This window comes from Heterodontus francisci, chromosome 18 (assembly GCF_036365525.1).
Source record: "Heterodontus francisci isolate sHetFra1 chromosome 18, sHetFra1.hap1, whole genome shotgun sequence".
NCBI classification, from domain to species: domain Eukaryota; kingdom Metazoa; phylum Chordata; class Chondrichthyes; order Heterodontiformes; family Heterodontidae; genus Heterodontus; species Heterodontus francisci.
In genome coordinates, this window is record NC_090388.1 from 65,501,347 (window position 1) to 65,524,089 (window position 22,743).

At 44.9% G+C, this 22,743-nt stretch overlaps 1 protein-coding gene across 2 annotated transcripts in view; it reads left to right on the forward strand.

The window, feature by feature from the left end:
* The window catches only part of LOC137379690 (ankyrin repeat and SOCS box protein 15-like), a 40,555-nt gene that overhangs the window by 14,524 nt on the left and 3,288 nt on the right, over window positions 1-22,743 (forward strand). Inside the window, exons 6-9 of one of the 2 annotated variants that reach the window (XM_068050900.1) lie at window positions 3,393-3,638; window positions 4,198-4,369; window positions 12,263-12,800; window positions 21,220-21,373. In XM_068050900.1, coding sequence (XP_067907001.1) covers window positions 3,393-3,638; window positions 4,198-4,369; window positions 12,263-12,800; window positions 21,220-21,373 — 1,110 coding nt within the window. The remainder of the gene's footprint in view (window positions 1-3,392; window positions 3,639-4,197; window positions 4,370-12,262; window positions 12,801-21,219; window positions 21,374-22,743) is intronic. The other variant, XM_068050901.1, reaches the window with a different exon arrangement.

Below are 22,743 nucleotides of genomic sequence, written 5' to 3' on the forward strand. Positions count from 1 at the left end.
ACAGGAACATCACTTTTTTTGCAAAAATTTGAGCAGCAGCTGAAATTAGCTGTTTCACACTGCTGCTAAGCAGTTGCAACACGTGTGGTGTTCGCCACTAACAGGATGCTGCTGTCAAGCCAAAAAGACATTCTGCCTATCACACAAATGAGTAATGTGATATATGAATTTCAATGCCAGTGTGATGCTAGGTATATAGGCCGTACTTTCCAAAGACTGGCGGATCGTATCAACAACATGCCCCTTCCGTTGTTCACAACGAGCAAGGTACAGGCCATACCCAACCAGCCCCTGCTTGCAAAACTGAAAACGAGACGAAAAAGCTTTGACAAAATGTCTCTGTTTTCGGCAAAACTCAAGTTCAGTACTACCAAATGCAACATCATTATCATGGGTTTATCCAGAAATAATTTGCAGTTGATTTCAATGCAGTTCTCTGTCCCATACATATATACACTAAAATAATATTAAAAAGCAATTGATCTCCCTGAGATTTGTTCCATCTGCTGTGCCATTTGAAGTCCCATGGGATTAAAATGCAGCTGGTGCTCTTTGAATAGAAACCCCGTTCTAAAGATGCACAGTATTGCGTTATTGCACCTGTCCACATCAGAACGTGATATTGAACAACATTGGCTGAGGGATTGTACAACTATTAATATATTATGAATACAGTCTGGAATATGACAACTGTAAAACATTTACCAACTGTGAACAATAACAGCAATGTAAAAGACAGGATTAATTCTCCAGCCTTATTCTGAAGTCTGTCACAATTATGACAAAATGCAGTTAAAATGCTCACCTTACTGGGGAGTTTTCAGCCTCGTTTGGATTCTGGGACACCCTTGTTCTGAAGACGTAAGTCCTGAACTTTTGGGAAAGGAATAAATTGCAATGCAAATTTGCAAAGGCTGCATAGAACATTACTTAAATTTTTGCATTAGGTTTTGTTTTAAAACAAATTTAATCCACATGGTCAGATAGTATCGTGACAGAAAACACCATTTCTTGCTTCTCTGTGTACAAATAGTTCTGTGGAATATTTCAGCTGACAACCATGTGTCATTAAATGGTTGTTGTGCTGCTGTGTGCTTCTTCATTTTCCTTTTAGGGAAAGTGCTCCTGATACCATGGAGGATAATGGAAAGCTGTTTTAGTGGACCACAAAACATTAAACTCAGTGAGGGGTTGAGGTGACATCATTCAATGTAAATGTGAAGCTCAAACATGATTGAAAATGGGATTGCATCAGAAATTGCGCATCTAACCATCCACTAATTCATTATATGGCATCCACTGTCTCAACCAATCCCTTGAAATCTCCTTTTCTTTCCAATGCACTTGTCTTTTCCTTGCTGCAGGAAATATTCAGGTGCTGTGTTCCTGAGGCTAAGGGATGACTTTACTCTTTGACCCTGCACCCGAAGCCTTGCTCAGTGTCTGAACAGGAGTGTCCTACTGCATTACCAGCCTTTCTCCCCAACAGGTTCTAGCAGAATGAATTGTTAGTCATAGGATGTATATTTTTGAGACCTCTATATTTAAAAAATGAACCATAACTTATAGATTTATTCTTCATGTAATTATTGATTGGAACAGAAGTTTCTGCAGAGTGTACCAGGAATTAGGAAACCTCTTCTTTCAGGATGAATCTCCTACCTGGTGGAGTCAAGCCTTGAGTGAAAAAAATCATTCCTTTTGTTCAGCTATTCTAACCCATAACTCTTCAATCCATGTTCTCTCACTTACTTATAATCATTTCTAAAGCCTTGTATTTACACTGCAAGCACCATGGTAAGTGGTAGAGATTACTAACAGTAAATTTATAAATCACCCAATAGAGGGCGGTCCATTACTATGTTTCCTGTGTTTCAATCCCAGGCCTTTGTTTATGGATACCACAGCTCCGTATAAATTAAAGCACTCATAGCTATGTAAGGAATAGAGCTATCCAATTTTCTCATAAGGTACATCATTGGCAATCCCTTGATAAGCGAGTAAGATTGTTTCTCAGTATAACATTGGAGTTTTAAGATTGGCCGCATCTTTGAACATTTAGATTGTTTTGTAAGCCAATCCTAGAGCGACAGACTTTACCACAAAGCTGACACATGAAAAACAAATTGATGGTACTCCAACTTCTCCCCAGTCAATAACCATCAATGGAATGATTCTAGAGAATATAGACTACTTTGCACACCGATGTCATAAAGTACAATATTCAAATGTTGCACTGGAATGCATCGAGTGTAGTATAGCATATCATACTGGAACTCAGGGCCTGGGATATTTGGCTGTCTTCAGACTTGTACTAAAAGCTTCTGGGATATATAAAATTATTCCATTTCACATTTAAAATCCATGTCAAAGGGGACATTAAGGCACAGTTAAGTGCTGTTGCCACACAAAGTAGAATATTTGGGATTGGGATGGGCATTCACTGGTCCCTTTAAAGACTGTATGGTCATGGGGAGTGTGCTTTTCAAGTCTCAATGCAAATTTATTAAAGGGAGACTATACATTACAAGATTAAAAAATAAACAATGGCCCTGATCTTGACTGGGGCAGGTTTTGTGAGTGAGGTGGGGGGAGGGGTTTTGGTTGGGATGCACATTCTGCAGTTTTAACATCACAGCGTGTGTCTTCTTTTTCCAGCATGTTCCCCACCCGGAAGCCAGCCTGATTTACAGGCTTGGCTCCCTGTTGGATGGGGAATATCTTGAGGAGACTGCAGCCCGGGAGGAGGTAGGGAACCTGCAGCTGAGTTAGTGGTAGCATGATGGAAGGACAGGGTCCGGATCTTGGGTGTGGTCAGTGATCCCAGGGCAGGGGGTGGGGTGCTCTCATCATGGGGATGTCAGTGGTCATGGGTGCGGTGTCTGATGGTGAACAATGAATCTGATATGCTTGGTGGGCTGGGAGCAAGCACGCCTACTCCTCCTGGCCCCCACCAACAAGTTCTACACTCCCTTCAGTGCCTGGTTTCCAAATGCCCAGGAAACCCGGCCAGCTAGAGTTAAACCTGGAAGATAGGTTAAATCAGAGACATGCAACTTAATTATAATATTTGAATGACCAACCAGTCTTGTGAGGGCAGGTTGGTTTCCCTCCCTGCCTCCATTAAAATCCGGAAGTGGGCGGGTTGGAGGAAGTTGAGATTTTTTTCTAAATTTTCACATCTCACCCGACCCAAGCCAACCCATTCTAGTTTTGAGGCTTTGCTGTTACTGTTTCTGATATCATCAATACCCTTGAAGTGTGATGTAACCTTCTATCCTGCATTCATCCAGTTGGAATCCTCGACATATTTATTCAGTTTCATTTTGTATTTCGAAGTTACTTGTTCAAATTTCTTCTTCTTGTGTTTCTGTGTATTGTACATTTCTAAGCTGTGAAGAAGAATTCCCTTGAGATGGTATCAGTGCTGCTACAACATGGGGCGCTTATAAACCGGCCCTGTGTTAGACGGTGGACAGCAATGCATGAAGCAGCCAAACAAGGGCATGACAACATGGTAGCATTGCTACTGAGGAACAATGGGAGCGTTAATCAGAAGGATGGGTATGGAGTAACTCCTGTTGCCACCGCTGCTGCATTTGGACACTGCAGTGTGCTGGAGCATCTCATTCATAAAGGTACTATAAGAAAATGTCACTTGCATTAATATGGCATACAGAAGAACATAAGGAGCAGGAGTAGACCATACAGCACCTTGAGCCTGCTCCACCATTCAATAAGATCATGGCTCGTCTTCTACCTCAACTCCACTTTCCCGCTCTATCCCCATATCCCTTGATTGCCTTAATGCCTAAAAATTTATCAATCTCCTCTTAAATATGCTCAACAACTGAACATCCACAGCCCTCCAGGGTAGAGAAAACCAAAATTTCACAACCCTCTGAATGAAGAAATTTGCCCTCACCTCAGTCCCAAATGGCTGACTCCTTATCCCAAAACTGTGACCGCTAGGTTAAGACTTTCCAGCCAGAGGGAAACGGTCTATCAGCAGTTACCCTATCAAGCTCTCTAAAAATTTTATACATTTCAATGAGATCATTTCTCATTCTTCGAAACTCCAGAAAATATAGGCCCCTCGCTCCTCATATCCCAGGAATCAATCTAATGAACCTATAGGAAGTGTGACCTTTATGCAGGTTACTTATTTCATCATGGAATGCCTTGGTTTGTCTACAGGAGGTGATGTTCATGCTCAAGCGGATGATGGTGCCTCAGTGCTTTTTGAAGCAGCAGAAGGCGGGAATCCAGATTGTATCACTGTACTGCTGGAGTATGGAGCCAATCCCAATGAACCGGACAACTCAGGCCTGCTTCCGATCCACAGAGCAGCACAGGAGGGACATTACTTGTGAGTCATAGAATAACTCATTAAAGCACCATGCATTGGAACCAGTACCCTGCTTTGGCTTAGTTGGTTATCAGTTGTTAAACATACATGATTGGTCAGTCCTCTGATTGCTCAATGAGTTCATTCAGTGAGTAGCTAAGACATACAGATCAAGAAGGTTCCAGGTTTGGTCTGTGCTGGGTTAACCGAGCTGAGTAGGGACCCTATATTTGGCCTCTGTTCCTCTGGGCTAAGAAGCTGTAATTTAGCATGGTTTTCCACTCTTTGGGCCAAAATTTTGTGAGGCCCCCTGAGGCGGAATCAGTGGTGGGAGTGGGCACAAAGTATCACAACAGATGGCTGGAGGACGTGACAGGGCAAAGGGCCTATCATCCAGAGATCTTCCTGGGAGTGGGATAGGCTGACGACAGCCTTCCCGCCCAGAGGCCAATTGAGGCCCTTAAGTGGCCAATTAACAGTCAATTACGGGCCTCTTCCCGCTACCACTGGGCTCTTACCAGTGTTGCGGGGGTGGGGGCTCCGCCACACTGGGAGGACGCCTTGTAAAATGAGGCACCCTCCCTGCGGGCTTGGGGGCAGGGTCCCTCATTCATGGGCAATTTGTGGGCCACAGAGGACCCCTACCTGGAACCAATACACCCCCCCCCCGGATCCTCCTCCCCCTGGATTGCATGACCAACCCACTCGCCGGGGCCAGTTCGGAAAGCCACAGTGACCCTGCCTCACCTACCTCTGTTCCAGGGTTCCACCGCTGATTCCAACACCTTTAAAGGGATGGGGTTCCCACCTCCTTAAATGGTGATTCAAAAAGACCGGAGGATTGCTCCGGGGGGGCGGGGCGGGTGCAGGCGGGTGAGGGCACAAAAAGGCAGAGGTGGGGTTCCCCCTGCTTTTTCAGCCTGGTGCCAGGAGCCTCCCCTCCAGCATAATATACAGCCCTTGGTCACTAGGAACATGTGTAGGCCATTCAGCCCATCAAGCCTGCCTCACCATTCAATACGATCATGGCTGATCATCCACTTCAATGCCTTTTTCCCATATTATCCTCATATCCCTTTATATCATTGGTATTTAGAAATCTGTCAATCTCTGCTTTAAACATACAACACATTAAACAGCCAACTAGCCAGTGACTCCTGCTGCCAATGTGTTTGTCAGGTGGTCAGCACTCAGCTAGACTTGAAGCCCTATTATCAAGTAGCTTATTAAAATTCATCCTCAAAGCTCACACTTGATGACTGGTCACTGGCGGAGGTGTGATAGGAGGGGCACAAAACCATACTGCAGCCAGGTGAAACCACCCAGGAGAACAGAGAGAGGAAAAACTGACAAGAGGGGCAAAATGCATATATTTCTGAGCAAAGTGAACAAGAGTCTTAGCCACATGACTGATGTATAACTATCAGTGACGAATAAAGGGCTGAAATTTGTTCTGGGGTTGGGACCCTGACATCGGGTGCATTTCCACGTCACAATCCCACGTCACGTTGTGTTGCCACCTAACGCGATTTTTAGCGAGCAGGCCAATTAGTGGCCAAGGTGCAAGCTCACCATCCAATTAAGGATGGTGGGTGGGCTTCCAAGGCTGGAGAGCCAATAGGAGGCCCACCAGCACCCAGAGAGCGGCAACCCCAGCGAGGTGGGAGCTGCCGATTTAGGGAACAGAGAGAGAGAGAGAGAGAGGGCATCACAAGATGAAGCGCCCTCTGAAGACTTTTTAAAAACCTAAAACTTAAAAGGCCACAGCTGCCATGTTGTCATCATGGAGGGGAGACACTTCCGTATGGTGGCCTGTGGCCACAACTGCAGCCATCTCACAATCGCAGCCATGGAATGGTGGGAAGTTAAAAATGCTAGATGGACCACTGCTGCCCGGTCTGCCGCTGGGAGAGTGCCTCCATTCATTGGCTGGGATTCGGCCTCAGTGGGGTGCCAAGCTGCTGATTGGAAAATAACAGTTGGCATCTGCACAGTGGCCTTAATAAAACTTTTGAGAGGCATAATTTGCTACCAACCGCTTGCAGCTGTCACCCCGCTGAACCAGGATGTTCAAAAATGACCCAGAGACAGGAACCTGCTGGCAAACTAGCACACCAGGCGGTGGCAGGCTATTGCGTGCCTGTCCACCTTCAGCCCTGCCTCTGTGGTTGTTTAAAATTTCAGCCCAAGGTATTCATTGTTTCTATTGAACAACTGATCTCAATTTTACATTAGGCAGAAGGAAATGTATTACCAATTCCTTGAATCAGATCATTTTGCTTCTTGCTCCATTAATGTTTGGTGAAACTGCTTTCGATTTTTGATCTAAAAATGAGCCAGAGTTGTCGTGCACCATTTTTGATGCAATAATGTTATGTAACACTAATTCATTTCAGTGCATTTCTCTCATTGTGTCATGTCAAACCAGGATAAAAAGTTTACCAAAATCTTTTTTATAAAAATAGCACCCATTAAATTTGTTTGGATGTTGGTTCACTTATCCTTAATGAGTACCTTTTAAGAAGATATTTTATTAATTTGATCACCATCTCATATCTGAGACTGTGAATCCTTTAGCAGGAGGCTGCTGAACAGGCCAGGTGCTTACCTGGCAGGGGAGAAGTCTTGATACTGCTCCCAGGGCCGAGTGTAAGTTCCGAGTTGCGAGTGTGACGATCTTGGACGACAGTGGCGGATTGAGGGCAGCGGCAGTGATGCCAATACTGTAACAACTCAACGTTTTGAGCTATGGCTGCTGCAAGTGCCCGAGCTCCAGGCCAAAGAGTGTACAATATTGTCAGGGTGACAGTGAAGACTTTGGATGAAGGTTTGCCCGTGGACCGCACCATTTCTGTGAAGTGGGTCCTCTTTGAGTGCTGTGGTTTTGAAACTGCGGACATCTTCTGCCTGCAGGATTTCCCCAGCAGCGGATACTTCGATGTGACGTTTAAAAACGTCACGGGATGCATAAAACTCCTGAACGTCTTCAAAGAGAGACGAAGCCAGGCACCGCTGTCGATCCTCATCGCGGAGCCTTTGTGTACTCTGCCAATGCAACGGAACCAGGTAGCGACCATTCACATGTACAAACCCAAATCGCTGTGGTGGATGTGCTCACCTTCTTCGGCAGATACACTGAGTTGGATGGAAACAGCATGGAGGTCAAGGACCCATTTGGGATCAAGACAAGCAAACGGCAGGTCAGGGTGATCTTGAAGGTGGATGCCAATGGAGCCATCCTCCACCATCCTTCCAGCTTTACCATTGGAGGAAGTCGAGGTTATTTAGTGTACGCAGGGCAGCCCAAAGTGTATACGAGAGTATACTTCTGACTGGTAGCATGTCAGAATCCATGAGGAAAGGCATCATCACCCTCATCTACAAGATCTACAATCCCAGGCAGAAGAGGCACTCAGGTTAAAACCTCCCTGTACATGGACGACGTCGCCGTCTTCTGCTCGGATCCGCTGTCCGTTTGCAGACTGATGAGCATCTGTGACCAGGTTCGAACTGGTCTCGGGAGCCAAAGTTAACCAAGGCAAGCGCGAGGCCATGTTCTTTTGGAACTGGGCTGACCAATCCTTTGTCCCCTTTGCCGTCAGATCAGACTTCCTGAAGGTGTTGGGGATATGGTATGGAAGGGCCGATGTGTGCACCAAAACCTGGAAAGAGCCAGTAGCTAGGGTACACCATAAGCTGAGCATGTGGGAGCAGCGATCTCTCTCCATTGTGGATAAGAACCTGGTCATCAGATGCGAGACGCTCACGTTGTTGCTGTACGTGGCGCAGGTCTGGCCCATACCCCACTCCTGCGCTGTGGCGGTCACCCGAGCCATTTTCTGCTTCATCTGGGGATCCAAAATGAACTGGGTCTGGAGGGACACGATGTTCAAACCTCTGGTTAAGGGTGTAAAAAATGTACCCAACATCGCCCTCATCCTGATGACCACCTTCGTGTGCGGCTGCATCAAGCTGTGCGTACACAAACAAAAACAAGAAATGCTGGAATCACTCAGCAGGTCTGGCAGCATCTGTGGAAAGAGAAGCAGAGTTAACGTTTCGGGTCAGTGACCCTTCTTCGGAACTGACAAATATTAGAAAAGTCACAGATTATAAACAAGTGAGGTGGGGGTTGGGCAAGAGATAACTGTGCGTAGATCCCCAATACGCAAAAACCAAGTGTCACTACGTGCTGAGGTTCTATCTGTCCCAGGTGTTGTGAAGGATGGCCTGGTCACATTGCCGCGGAACGCTTCATCCAGCTGGACCGTGCCTATCCTTTGTGGAAAGGTTTCTGCGGAAAAACACCTTTGACCACCAATCCATCAGGCAGTGGTCTGCACGGAATGTCCTCAAAGCCCTACGGGAAAAGGAGATGGTGGATCCTGTCGGATGGTTCCCCGAGCAGACTGCCAAAGTCATTTAGCCTCATCACCAGAACTCTGAAACTCGCACCAAGATGTAGCTTGAGTTGTGGTGAGAAGAGCCCTCCCTGTCAGATCCTTCCTGCACGCTTGGAGTCTCACATCCTCCATACAATGCCCTCGAGGTGGCTGTGGTGGGGAAGAGACAGTTGCCCACCTCTTTCTGGAAAGTGTCTTTGCAAAACAGGTGTGGAAAGAGATGCAGTGGTTTTTGTTGAGGTTCAACCCAAGCAGCTCTGTAACACAGGAGTCTGTGCTCTACGGGCTGTTCCCGGGGATGCACACTGAGATAAACATCAACTGCTGCTGGAGGACTATCAATTCGGTGAAAGACGCCCTTTGGTCTGCCCGAAACCTGCTGGTCTTCCAGTGCAAAGAGTTGTCCACAACCGAGTGTTGCAGACTGGCACATTCCAAGGTCCAGGACTACGTGCTGAGGGACGCACTAAAGCTTGGGGCAGCCACAGCAAAGGCTCAATGGAGAAAGACCACAGTGTAAGGTCCCCCCACCAAGCTGAACTGAGGGGCTGGATCCATGGGAAACCCCTCGAACTGTATCCAGAAAATATTTGTTTACTGTAAACTGTACATGGCATGTAAAACGAAATGGAAGGGTTGTGAGGCAACTCACTCCTGTATTGAAGGAAACTGATCTCCTTTGCACTTTTTGTATTGTTTGACTTGGTGCTTTTTGGAACTGTTTTGTAATGTATTTTTTACAGATTTTCATGAATAAAGTATATTTTGGGAAAAAAAAGCCCAAAGTGTGTCGCACCTGCAGCAAAACTGGTGATTTGGCCGTCAACTGCAGTGCAACCTTCTGCCAGAGCTCCAAGCAGGAAGGACATTTGACAAAGGACTGCAAAAAGAGCAAGTGCTGCAACCTGTGTGGGGAGGGTGGCCAGCTTTACAAGGCCTTCCCAAAACACTGTGCTATCTATGTGCAGGCCATATAAGCAGGAGCATCAATCAGGGCTGCTGCAAAGGAAATTTGCACCCGACCCTCCACAAAGATCCTGAGTGCACAAGATAATGGGAAAGAGGGCATGGCATGCTAACAAAACGTAAAGGAGTTCAAAAATTGGCCAAACCCCTCCAGGGAAAGCAGAGTCGATGGAAGAGGAGGCAGCACCAAACAAGGAGAGTGGCAAATTGTGAAAAGTAAAAATACAAAGAAGAGAACAGAAAAGAAGGGGAGAGCTGCCCTGCAAACTAGCAGCAAGAAGCGGCTGATGTCCCAGACAGAGACCAGTGGCTGCTCCTTCTCGGGTGAGGAAGGGCACGAAAGCTATCACCAATAAAAAAAGCGGTAAAACACCAAGAAAGTGGAGGAGACAAATGGCCCTCAGCTGAGAAACACTGGAATCAGCAAAGGGGAAAGGGAACATCTGCTTCGGGACGCCAGGAGCAGTGATGCGACCAGCGCCCCCCCCCCCACCCCCTCTCCCCAGCTCCAGGAATGTGGGAGCAGCAATGCAACCAGTGGCCCCCAGCTCCGGGATATCGTGAGCAGCAACGGCTTCGACGAGAAGCAGTGTGGAACAACAACATCATCTGAGCACAAGGCAACCCTTCCCGAGTGCACGACCCCCTTGACCTCACCCAGACTGAACAATGCTCCTGTGGCAGAGCAGGACTGGTTTCTCAGCCCTGCAAAAGTGCAACAGTTTGCAACCACAGGTATGCAGGGGCATACCCAAGGAGGTGGAACTTGCATAGACTTTCGGACTGGTAATCTAAAATCTTTAAAATGGTTTTAAAAATTGCCTCTATTAACCTGCATAGCGTTAAAGCCACTATGCAATGTGTTTCGACCTTGGGTTACCTGGACAAAATCAAAGCTGACCTGCTATTTCTGCAGGAGTGTGCGATCCCGCACCTCAGCACTTACAGACAATGGTCAAGGTGGTGGTCCCATGGGCTATCGATTTGGTCAGGGGGAAATGATTCCCATTCCTCTGGCCTGGGTATTCTGTTGCAGGGAGGCAACTTCACCATCTCCGAAGTTAAGGAGGTGGTGGTTGATCACCTCCTCGTAGCAGATGTAATGTACAACAATGCTCTGCTCTGGTTAAACGACGTGTACGACCCGGCTCAACACAGCGAGCAGCTGACCATCTTCCAGCAGCTCTCACTGCTGTTGGCGACATCCAGGCTGGTCATTCTAGGCAGTGACTTCAACTGCATCATCAATGCAGCTCGATGATCCGGCAGGAACATCAGCAAATTGGACGCCATGTCCAGACTCCTTTTACTGAAGCATCACACAGGGAAAAAAACTTGAGACAGAGACAAGCACTGTTGGCACAATAACCTTTAATCACAGCACATCAATATCAGTCATGGAGACACCCATAATACCAAGTCACTTTTTTATGCAATGTGCATATTGCAAAGAGAAGAAAATAGGGCAACAGAAGCCTCAACCCTTTGATATAAATAAGAATAGAGAAGGCAGTAATCTCATCAAGAGGTGTCAGATTATATAGTTTGAGTCTTTATATGTCACCTGATCTCTGCGTTGAGATTATAATCTTCATATTACATTAAAGTATCCTATTTTTTAAAAATCTATTGTCCCCTTTGACAGAGGTTTTATTTGTTTTTGAGTTAATTTCCACACTAACAGTGAGTGTTGGAGGGGCAATGGGCTGTTTGTGAAATGCGTGTTATTGGTGAGCAATAATGTTTACATGAAAAGTTTGATGCAACATTGCAGGCCAGCAAAACAATTAAAAATGCTAATAAAGCACTGGGATTTATTTCTAGGGGTAGAGAATTTGAAAGTAATGAAGTTATATTAACTTGTATAGTACCACACTGGAGTACAATATACAGTTCTGGTCTGCATAGTATTAAAAAAAGGGCATAGAAGCATTGGAGAAAGTACAAAAGAAATTTACAAGGATGGTACCAGAACTTGGAGATTACAGCTATCGAGAAAGATTGAACAGGTTGTTTTTTTTTCTATAGAGGAGACATGAAATCTTAAAATCTCTGAATGGGTTGGGCAGGGTAGATGTGGAGAAAATGTTTGTGCTTGTGGGAGAATCCAAACTAGGGGTTATAAATGCAAGATAGTTAAGAATAAATCCAATAAGGAAACATTTCTTCACTCAGAGAGTGGTTAGAATGTGGAACACACCAGTACAGGAAATGGTTGATGTAAATAGCTTAGATACTTTCAAAAAGAAACTAGACGAGTCCATGAGAAAAAAGGGAATAGAAAAATATGTTGAAAGGCTGAGATGATGTAGATGAAACAGGAGAAGACACGTGTAGAGTACAGAACCACACACACTGGTTGGGCTGAATGGCCTGTATCTGTGTGTATATTGTATGTAATTTATATATCGTTGAGACATCATTTGCAATCGGTTATCAGGGAATTCCATTGATAATGGAATGGTCAATTCCTGAATTCTTTCTGCAAAGATCAAATTCTAATTCATCTGTAATCTTGTGCTTGATGCTATATTTTCATTTGCAGGGCCCTGAAACTTCTCATTCTGGTTACTTGGAAATCTGCAATAAAGAGAAGTGGGATAAATCCAATCCATTCTGCTGCTGAAGGTGGCAGTGCCCAGTGCCTCGAATTACTGATTGAAAGTGGATTTGACGTTAATGCACTTTTAGATGAAGAGATCGCCAAAAGCTATGATGACAAACGGAGAACCGCTCTGTTTATTGCCGTGTCTAATAATGATATTGCATGCACCGAACTCCTGCTGAAAGGGGGCGCATTACCAAACAGAGATCCACTGTCCTGCCTCCTTGTAGCAGTAAGAGCGGGGAATCATGAACTGGTGCGTTTGCTTCTACGTTATGGTGCCAATGTCAACAGCTACTTCATGCTGATTAATGACACTCACTTTCCCACTGCTATCCAGTATGCTGTAAATGATGAAATGATGCTGAGGCTCTTGCTCAATAACGGCTACAATGTGCCGATGTGTTTTGACTGCATACACTCTGATGGCAGGTTTCTTCCCTGGCCTATGATTGAACCAAAGTCCTATATCACCTCAGTAAGTAACCCACTCCTAGTTCGTATTGCATAGTAAGGGATTTGAAAAAAGAATTGTAGCAACCCTTTTAGAATGAATTGGTTTTCCAATGCAATCATATAAAGTGACCACAGTCACTGGAATTCAAAGTAATTCAGTGCATGTGAAGTGTTTGAGAAGTTTCTAAGAGATGTGATAAGGTAAAAGAAAAAAAAAACTTGCATTTTTATAACAACTTTCATGACCTCAGACTATTCTAAAGTACAGCCAATGAAGTCCTTTGAAGCATATTGTAATATAGGAAAATACAACAGCCGATTTGCCATTTCCTACAAACAACAATGAGATAAATATCAATTAAAATATTTTGGTGGTGTTGGTTCAGGATTAAAAGCTGCTTAAGTCGCCATGAAAAATCCCCAGCTTTTCCTTTAATAATGCTGTTGGATCTTTTACATCCACCTGAGAGGGCAGATGGATCCCTCATCCGAAAGACGACACCCCCGACGGTGTAGCACTCCTTCAGTACTGCACTGGAGTGCCAGTCTGGAATATGTACTCAGGTTTCCAGAGTGGGAGCTTGAACTCACAACCCACTGACTCAGAGGCGAGAGTATGAGCACCAAGCCAATGCTGACAACCAATGAATTTGCTTGATCAGGCAATAATGCACTGCAGAAATAATGCACTGCAGATTAACTAATGTTACTAATGTCCCCTGGTGGCTTGGAATGAACTTGAAACAGAAAAGTTCAGGATTGTGCGGACCGAGACTGCTGCTGGCCAAGGTTGGCTCCAGGTTGGCTTCCCTGGTGAAGGCAGATTTCCTCAGACATTTTTAAGTAGATGTGCCTCGGCTTGTAGTTACAGCTGCATAGGTAAGGATGGGTGTTGTCAGTTTGCATCTGGTACATTTAACTTGCCTCATTTCCCCTATCATATTCATCCTCTTCTGTTATGAAATGAGGCATGGTTGATAGATAATTTTATAGTAAAGGATCCTCTGGGGGAGAGTGATCATAATATATTAGAATTTCATATTACATTTGAGAGTGGTATGGTTAATCTCAAAACTAGAGTCTTAAATTTAAATAAACAATGGCAAAGATTTAAATAAATAATTCATAATTCTCAATGAATATACATTCCCTTGAGGAATGGAAATGTGGTATATCCATGGCGAAGTAGAAACGATAAGGATATTACTGGATGTAAAGAAATTTACAATGTTGCTAGTGGTTTGGGAGTAGTAAGCTTGTAATTTGGTAGGGTTTTAAAAGTCAGCAAAGAATGACCAAGAAATTGATAAAGAGAGAGAATCTAGAATATGAAAATAAACTAGCAAGAAATATAAAAGAACTTTTACAAGTATGCAAAAAGGAAGAGATTGTGAAAATAAACATGGGTCCCTCAGGCAGAGACAAGAGAACCTATAATGAGGGATAACAAAATGGCTGAGGTGTTAAACAAATAGATTTTGTCTGACTTCATAGTAGAAGCCACAAAAGCCACAAAATTCGATAGGGCCTAAAAACAGTACAGGGATTGTAATGTGCTATTAATCTGCTTCTGTTCCTTCCAATACAGAGAGCTTGCAAACTTCATGCTGCCTGCTCATTTACCGGATTATAGTGTATAGCTAGCACTAATTGCATGGTTGAGTGGCTGCACCCCTGAGCGGGCGATGCTAACAAGTTCAAGCTAGCCTTCACTGTTTAAAGCCAGTGTGTATCTCTCAAATGGGAGCTGCATTTTATCTGGAGCAGGTGCTGGGAGAGGCTGGGGGAAAGTGTCTGGCCCGCAAGAAGAGTAACTAATGGTGCAACAAGAGGGAGAGCAGACTCCGCAGTTCTCCAACGCAGCACTGGAGGCCTACAGTAGGTGGACGGGAGAGGAGAGGTCCTCTATCCACAGAGGACCAGGATGCCCTTCAGGCAGACACTGTGAAGGCAGTGAGAGCTGATAACTGTCACGGTCAATGTCCCAAGGACCTGGATGTAGTGCCGCAAGAAGTTAAATAAGCTCACACAAGTGGTCAAGGTCAGTGAATGCATCTTCAAATCCCATATCTCACCAACTGCACTATTAACCCCACATTCTGCTCATGCACCACACCCCATCACTCACCTACCAATAATCTCATTAATCATGACTCATCCCTCACATTCATAGCTTCACCTCACCCTCACACACTTAACACTGTTGCAAGCCTCACTCTTACATCTTACAGCTTGCACACACTGCCAGCTATTCAAGCATGACAGCCATATCATCCAAACACATTACACCACACTCACTGACACACTTCTTTCCCTCTTGCAGGACAAGGTGTCACATAACCGGAGGAAGGAGGGGCTAACTGACAGGGAACAGACGCGCCTGCATGTCCTCACTGTCATTGGAGCAGCCAACACTGAGGACATGACCAGCAGTGGGACTGAAAGCATCGAAGCTGATGGTCTGTTCATACCTAATCCTCCTCCTCACATCTCACTTCCCCCTCACCCCACAATGTCTTCTACGCAAGCTGCAGATGGCGTAAGTATGCACCTCTTGGTTTTCTTCCCCTCCCCACACTGCAACCCTACCCTTGTGCTTTTCTCTTTTCAGATACCTAAGAACTGCCATCTGGCCAGGCAGTGGTGGAACAGCAGGAAGACAGTGATGAAGATGAAACTCCACCATTCGCTCTTGACACACGCAGCCAGCAGTACAGATACTGACACTTTAGAGGCTAGTTTAGAGGCGGGATCTGCACATCATGAGACACCAGGCACAAGTGGCTTGCAACCAGGGCAGGGGCAAGGATAGCATAGGTGCCAGCTTGATAGAGGGAGAGGTCACACACAAGTTCTATTCAAGAGGACTCAGATAATGAATTTGATGGGGCGGCCTATGGAAAAAGGCTGATGGGTATGCAAACAGAAATGCTTGGTGCATTGGCAGGCCTGCCAGAAAGCCTGTGATCACTGTCAAGGAGCATGGAGGGGTCCAGCACCAACCATTTCCATTGCAGCGCAAGCAGTAGCCAGCCAATGTCTGAGTGCTGTAGTGAAAGCTCAGACTGCTGTCATGCAATGTCAGCCTCCTGCCACGGACGCTAAGAATGCTGCCATTGTGGTCGCAGATACCAGTCTTCAAAGGGGCTTGCAGGGTCTCACAGCGGTCCAACAATCTGTTCTCCAACACATTGCTAGGATTGCTAAGGTGCTGCCTAGGGGGAGTGACAGTGGCTCCGTGAAACATGACCCTGCTATCCTCTCTCAGGATGATAGCATTCGTCCTCCCACTACTGTCACTTCACCAGTGCTCTTGCTGTTGCTCATCAGCCAGCCAACTCAGACTGCTGCTGCCCATGCCAAGGTGGTCCAGTCCGAAGCTTGGCCTTCTGGGGCTGGAGTTGCATGTAGCCATTCTGCAAAACCATCTGCAGTCTCCCCCACTGAAAGTCAGCAGCCTTCCACCAGCCACTGGAGTAGCACAGTGTAGGAACACTAGGACAGGCAAAGGCACACACAAGACAGGCACTAAGGTATTGATCAAGGGTGATTAGTTGACTTTTGTATAGAATATTAGATGGTTTTATTGATTTAGTTGGTTTGGAATGTTTGTTTTGTGGTGACTTTTATTTCAGCATTGTGGCCAAGAAGACTCTGTGATATACAGTAACAGAGGGAAGGGAAGGTGGGGGACTGTTGCTGAATGGGAAATTGGGCTTGGTTGCATTCACTGGTACTGCAGTCAGATACGCCAACCACCAACAGCCTGGCAGAAAAGGGATGTAGTGGTTGCCTCCTCGCTTCCTCCAACTCCGCCTCTTCCTCCTCAGCTGTTTGCCCTATAGCTGGTGGCAAGGGCTGTTGCCCACAGGATTAGGAGGTTGTGCAGGATGCAGCAGATCACAGTGAGTTGTGACACATAATCTAGCGAGTACTGCCGGGCTCCTCCAGAGTGGTCCAGGCAGCGGAAGCATTGCTTAAGCACCCCAGTGGTCTGCTCGCTATTTCGTGTGGCAGCATGGCTCACATTATACGCATACTGTCCATGTGTGAGTGGGTTGCACACTGGACTCATGAGCCAGGTGGTCAGTGGATAGCCCTTGTCACTCAGTAGGCATCTTCTGGTTTCTGTTGGTGGCTCAAATGCTGTTGGTACAGAAGACTGGTGCAGAATAAAGGCATCATGACTGCTGCCAGGATAGGGGGCATTGACCTGCCTGTTCTGAGTATGATCACACACCAGCTGGACAGTGAGGGAGTGGATCCCTTTGACATTGCGGTACATCCCTGAATTTATGTATGGTGTTCGCAAAGCGGCATATGCAGTCAGTGGCACCCTGCACCATGGGAAAGTACACTATCCTGACAAAGTTGTGTGTTCACTCCATTACTTCTATCTGGAAAGAGAGAATGCCAATGTATTACTCTCTCTTTGTGTATAAAACATCAATGACAGTGGATGGCAAACTGTGAGCTGTTGGAGATGTCGCCTGCTGCAGCCTGGAAGGATGCCAGTGCTAAGAAGCTCAAGGCCACAGTCACCTTTACAGCCCCTGGCAGTGCTGTCCTCGCCCTGCTCCGAGGCTGAATGGCTGCCTTCAACAGGTGGCTTAGTGAAATGGAGATGTCGCACGCACTGTTCCTCGCTGAGGTTGAGATAGGAGAATTCCTCCCTGAGGACCTTGGGTGGATATGGCCTCCTACTGAGAGCCCTTCTCCACCGCCTCCTCATCCTCCTCCAAACTCTATTACTAACTCAACAACAGCAAGTAGAAGTCAATCAGCAACTAACCTGAAAGTAGTTAATGATGACATTAAATATCACTTCTGGGGAGTCATTCCGACTGCAGAATGCATGTTCAGCTGTGTGAGATTAAGAGAGGGCATTATCCAGAGCATTGAGGTCGAAATTGGCACCGCAAGAGTCAAATCAGCATCACATGCTGACTGATGTCACGGTCTACCTACTCTGAATACTTCTGGTGCATGCTCCCAGTGCCCACACTAACAACTTCACCAAAATGATGTCCAGCACAGCCAGCATCAGAAATGTATGCATGCAGCAGAGATGCATTTTAATCCAAAATGGCACCCATAAAGCTGAAAATATGTGTGCTACGCAATTGAATTTTGCAGTCAAAGAACATACCAGAAATTGAGAGGAAGGGTCTGATGAAAGTGAGGAACTTAATGTAATATTAGTAAAAGCAAAAGGTACTGGAGAAATTAATGGTGCTAAAAGCCAACAAATCCCTGGACCTGATGGTCTTCACCCTAGCATTTTAGAACAGGTGTTGGAGAGATAGTGATTGTTTTGGTTTTGGTCTTCCAAATTGCCTAGATTCTAGAATGGTCCCTATGGATTGGAGAGTAGCAAATATAACTCTGCTGTTCAAGGAGGGAGAGAGAAAACTGGAAACTATAGGCCAGTTAGCCTGACATCAGTAGTAAGGAGAATGCTAAAATATATTATCTATCAAGGACATGGTAACAGAGCACTAGGAAAATCATGATATGATTAGGTAGTGTCAACAGGTTTTATGAAAGGGAAATGGTGTTTGACATATCTAATAGAGTTTTTTGAGGGTGCAACTAGCAAGGTAGGTAAGGGGGAAACAGTGGACATAGTATATTAAAATTTTCAGAAGGCATTTGTTAAGGTGCCACAGGAAAGGTTGTTACAGAGATAAGGGATCATGGCATTGTTGGTAATTTATTAGCATGGGTTGAGGATTGGTTACCGGATAGAAACAGAAAGTAGGAATAAACTATCTTTTTTAGGATGGCAAGGAATAGCTTTTGAAGTACCACAAGGATCAGTGCTTGGGTCTCAGCTGTTGAAAAGCTATATCAGTGTCTTAGATGAGGGGATCGAATGTAATGTATCCAAGTTTGCTGATGATTCAAAGCTAGATAGGAAAGTAAGCTGTGAGGAGGAAGAAAATAGGCTGCAAAGGGTTAAGGGCAGGTTAAATCTTTGGACAAGAAGGTGGCAGATGGAGTATAATCACAGAATCATAGAATCGTTACCGTGCAGAAAGAGGCCATTTGGCCCATTGTGTCCGTACTGGCTCCCCGAAAGAGCAATTCCCTCAGTTCCATTCCCCTGTCTTCTCCCCATAACCCTGCACATTCTTCCTTTTCATATAATTGTCTAATTCCTTTTGAACGCTTCAATTGAACCTGCCTCCACCACGTTCTCAGGCAGCGCATTCCAGACTTTAACCACTCACTGCTTGAAAAGGTTTTTCCTCAAATGTGGGGATGTGTGAAATTATCCACTCTGACGGCAGGAATAGAAAAGTAGGATATCTTTTAAAAGGTAAGAGACTGGTAAATGTTGGGATTCAGAGGGATTTGGGATCCTTGTACACGAATCACAGAAAGTTAACACACAGGTACAGCAAGCAAGAATAGAAAAGCAAATGGTATGCTAGCCTTTATTGCAATGGGATTTTCGTATCAGAGTAAGGAAGTCTTGCTGCAATTATCTATGGCTTTGATGAGAACACACCTGGAGTACTGTGGACAGTTTTAGTCTCCTTACTTAAGGAAGGATGTACTTGCCTTAGAAGGAGGGTGCAATGAATGAATGTTCACTAGATTAATTCACGAATGGGCTGTCCTATGAGGACAGACTGAATAGAATGGCCTGTTTTCTTTGGAGTTCAGAAGAATGTGAGGTGATCTCATTGAAATGTATAAAATTCTTCAAGGGCTTGACAGGGTGGATACTGAGAGGCTGTTCTCCCCAACTGTAGCGTCTCTAACTAGGGGTCATAATCTCAGGATGAGGCATTGGCCATTTAGAACTAAGATGAAGAGAAATTTCTTCACTCAGAGGGTTGTGAATCCTTGAAGTTCTCTATTCCTGAGGGCTGTGGCTGCTCAGCCGATGAGTATATTCAAGACTGTGATCTCTAGGATTTGGGGCATGAGGAAATTGAGGAAAATGAAGATAAGATGGGAAAGTGGAACTGATGTAGAAATTCAGCCATGATCTTATTGAAAGGGGCTATATGGACTATTAATGCTCCTCTTTCTTATGTTCTTCCTCCTCCAAATAATAGTGGAATTCCAACTGGAATTTGGATGTCCAAAATTTAGATTGTAGCAATGATAAATCTGCCTGGCAAAGCCCTGAGTTAGAACACCCTATGACAACCAAACTGCAGAAAACAAACATTGAAAATTCAGTTGTCACAAACTAATGTATGTTCTAAGTATGCCCCTTTAAACAAACACTTGCTCTCTTCAGGAGATGCCTGATCCTGACTACACATGTGCTAATTTCATAGAGTCAAAGAGAGATACAGGACTGAAAGAGGCCCTTCAGCCCATTGAGTCTGTGCCAACCATCAACCACCCATTTATACTAATCCTACATTCCCTACCACCTACCTACACTAGGGGCAATTTACAATGGCCAATTTACCTATCAACCTGCAAGTCTTTGGCTGTGGGAGGAAACCAGAGCACCTGGTGGAAACCCACACGGTCACAGGGAGAACTTGCAACCTCTGCACAGGCAGTACCCAGAACTGAACCTGGGTTGCTGGAGCTGTGAGGCTGCGGTGCTAACCACTGCGCCACTGTGCTGCCCTATTTTCAATATGATTTGTATTATTTTTTTCATATTGATGTTATGTTGTTGCCTGTTTTTGAAGAAAGTACCATAACCTGGACTGAAGCCATTGTCTTCGTCTGCGTGACACACCTTTTTCCCTTGCTGTCAGTTTCATCCCCCTCCACTCTCTCAGGCTGAGCCAAACTGTTTGCAACCTCGGCATTCTGAGCTGAGCTTCCTACCCATATCCTCTCCATCTCAAAGACTTCTACCTCCATAGCATCACCTGCCTCCACCTCTGCATCAGCTTATCTGCTGCTGAAACCTCATCTATGCTTTTGTTACCTCCAGATTTGGCTATTCCAATGCTCTCCTGGCCGGCCTCCATCTTGCACCCTTCATAAACTTGAGCTCATCAACAATCCTGCTGCCCATATCCTAACCTGCACCAAGTTCTGCTCACTGAACTACCTCTGCTCCCAATGCCTCAATTTTAAGATTATCTTCCTTGTATTCAAATCCCTCCATGGCCTTGTCCCTCCCTGTCTCTGTAATCTCCTCCAGCCCTACAATCCTCCAAGAACACAGCATTCCTCTAATTCTGGCCTCTTATGCATCTCCTATTCTCTTTGTCCCAACCATTGGTGGCCATGTCTTCAGCTGTTTGGGCCCTAAGCTCTGGAAGTCCATCCATAAACCTCCTGGTCTCTCTACCTCTCTCTCCACCTTTAAGACACACCTGAAAATTTACCTCTTTGACCAAACGTTTAGTCACCTGTCCTAATATCTGTTTCTTTGGCTCAGTGGCAATTTTTGTCTGATTTATGTGCTAACATGTTCTTGATGTGATCCTGTTCTTTGATTTTGTTTGCAGTTCTGCGAGTTCATCACTGTTTCCTGGCTGAGTCACTTAGTCGGAAAGGTCGTACGTGTGCTGATAGATTATGTGGATTACGTTTCCTTCTGTGTGAAATTAAAACCTGTTCTTGAGAAGCAAAAGGAGTGGCCTGAGATCTGTGACATCATGGGTAAATCTGCCTTCATTCTCTTTCCTCGCTAGGAAACTGCAGTACCTCGATGTTGAAAACCAGAAGAAACACAATATGCGAAAGAACACAAACGGGTTACTGTTCTGAGTGAGGCATTCTTCAGACCTGATTTTATTTTAGGAAAGATCCCCACCTGAAAGTAATTTACCATATCTCTTTTGAAAGCTGTCTGAGTTACTCTGTTTTCCTGCATTATCTGGTTTGAATTTATGCTTTAAGTATTTGTACTTCCCCCTTTTTATTTAAGACTCTATTGCTCAGATTTGCTGTATTGCAGTACTATTAAACCTTTGACAACTTTGGAGTTTTTTTTACTGTAAGAATAAAGAGTAGACCAAGGCCACAGGCTTTAATCTGAGTTTAGCAAGAGAAAATAAGCCCTGTTTTACTGGTCTGTATAGTTCCTTGATCCTGCTTCATACTACACAAGCATTAGGTTGGACCATACCTGGAGTTCTGTGTGAACAGTTCTGGACACCACACCTTAGGAAGGACATATTGGCCTTGGAGGGAGTGCAGCGTAGATTTACCAGAATGATACCTGAACTCCAAGAGTTAGCATACTAGGACAGAATACGCAAACAATGGTTGTATTCACTGGAATTTAGAAGGTTAAAGGATGATTTTGAAATGTTAAAGGGAACAGAGAGATAAATAGACAGAAACTATTTCCGATGGTGGGGGAATCTAGGACGAGGGTGTACAATCTTCAAAAATAGAGGTAGACTTTTCAGGAGTGAAATTAAGAAGCACTTCTACGCACAAAGGGTGGTAGAAGTTTGGAACTCTCTTCTGCAAATGGCAATTGACGCTAGATCAATTATTAATTTTAAATCTGAGGTTGATAGATTTTTGTAAACCAAAGGTATCAAGGGATATGGGCAAAGGTGGGTATATGGAGTTAGGTTGCAGATCAGATCATTGAGTGGCAGAACAGGCTTGAGGGGCTAAATGGCCTGCTCCTGTTTCTCCTGCTAGCTAGAAATATGAAAAAAAATAGTAAGAGTTTCGATAGACATTTAAAAAAGAAAAGTTAACAAAGTGAGTGTTGGTCCTATAGAAAGTGAGTCTGGGGAATTAATAATAGAAAATAAGGAGATGGCAGATGAATGCAACAGGTATTTTGCATCGGTCTTCACTATAGAGGATTCAAGTAACATCCCAGAAATAGCTGTAAATCAGGAAATGGAAGAGTGGGAAGAACTGAAGAAAATAACAATCACCAGGGAAGTGGTACTTAGCAAATTGTTGTAGCTGCAAGCTGACAAGTCCCCAGGTCCTGATGGACTTCATCCTAGGGGTTTAAATGAAGTGGCTAGTGAGATAGTTGATGTGTTGGTTTCAATTTT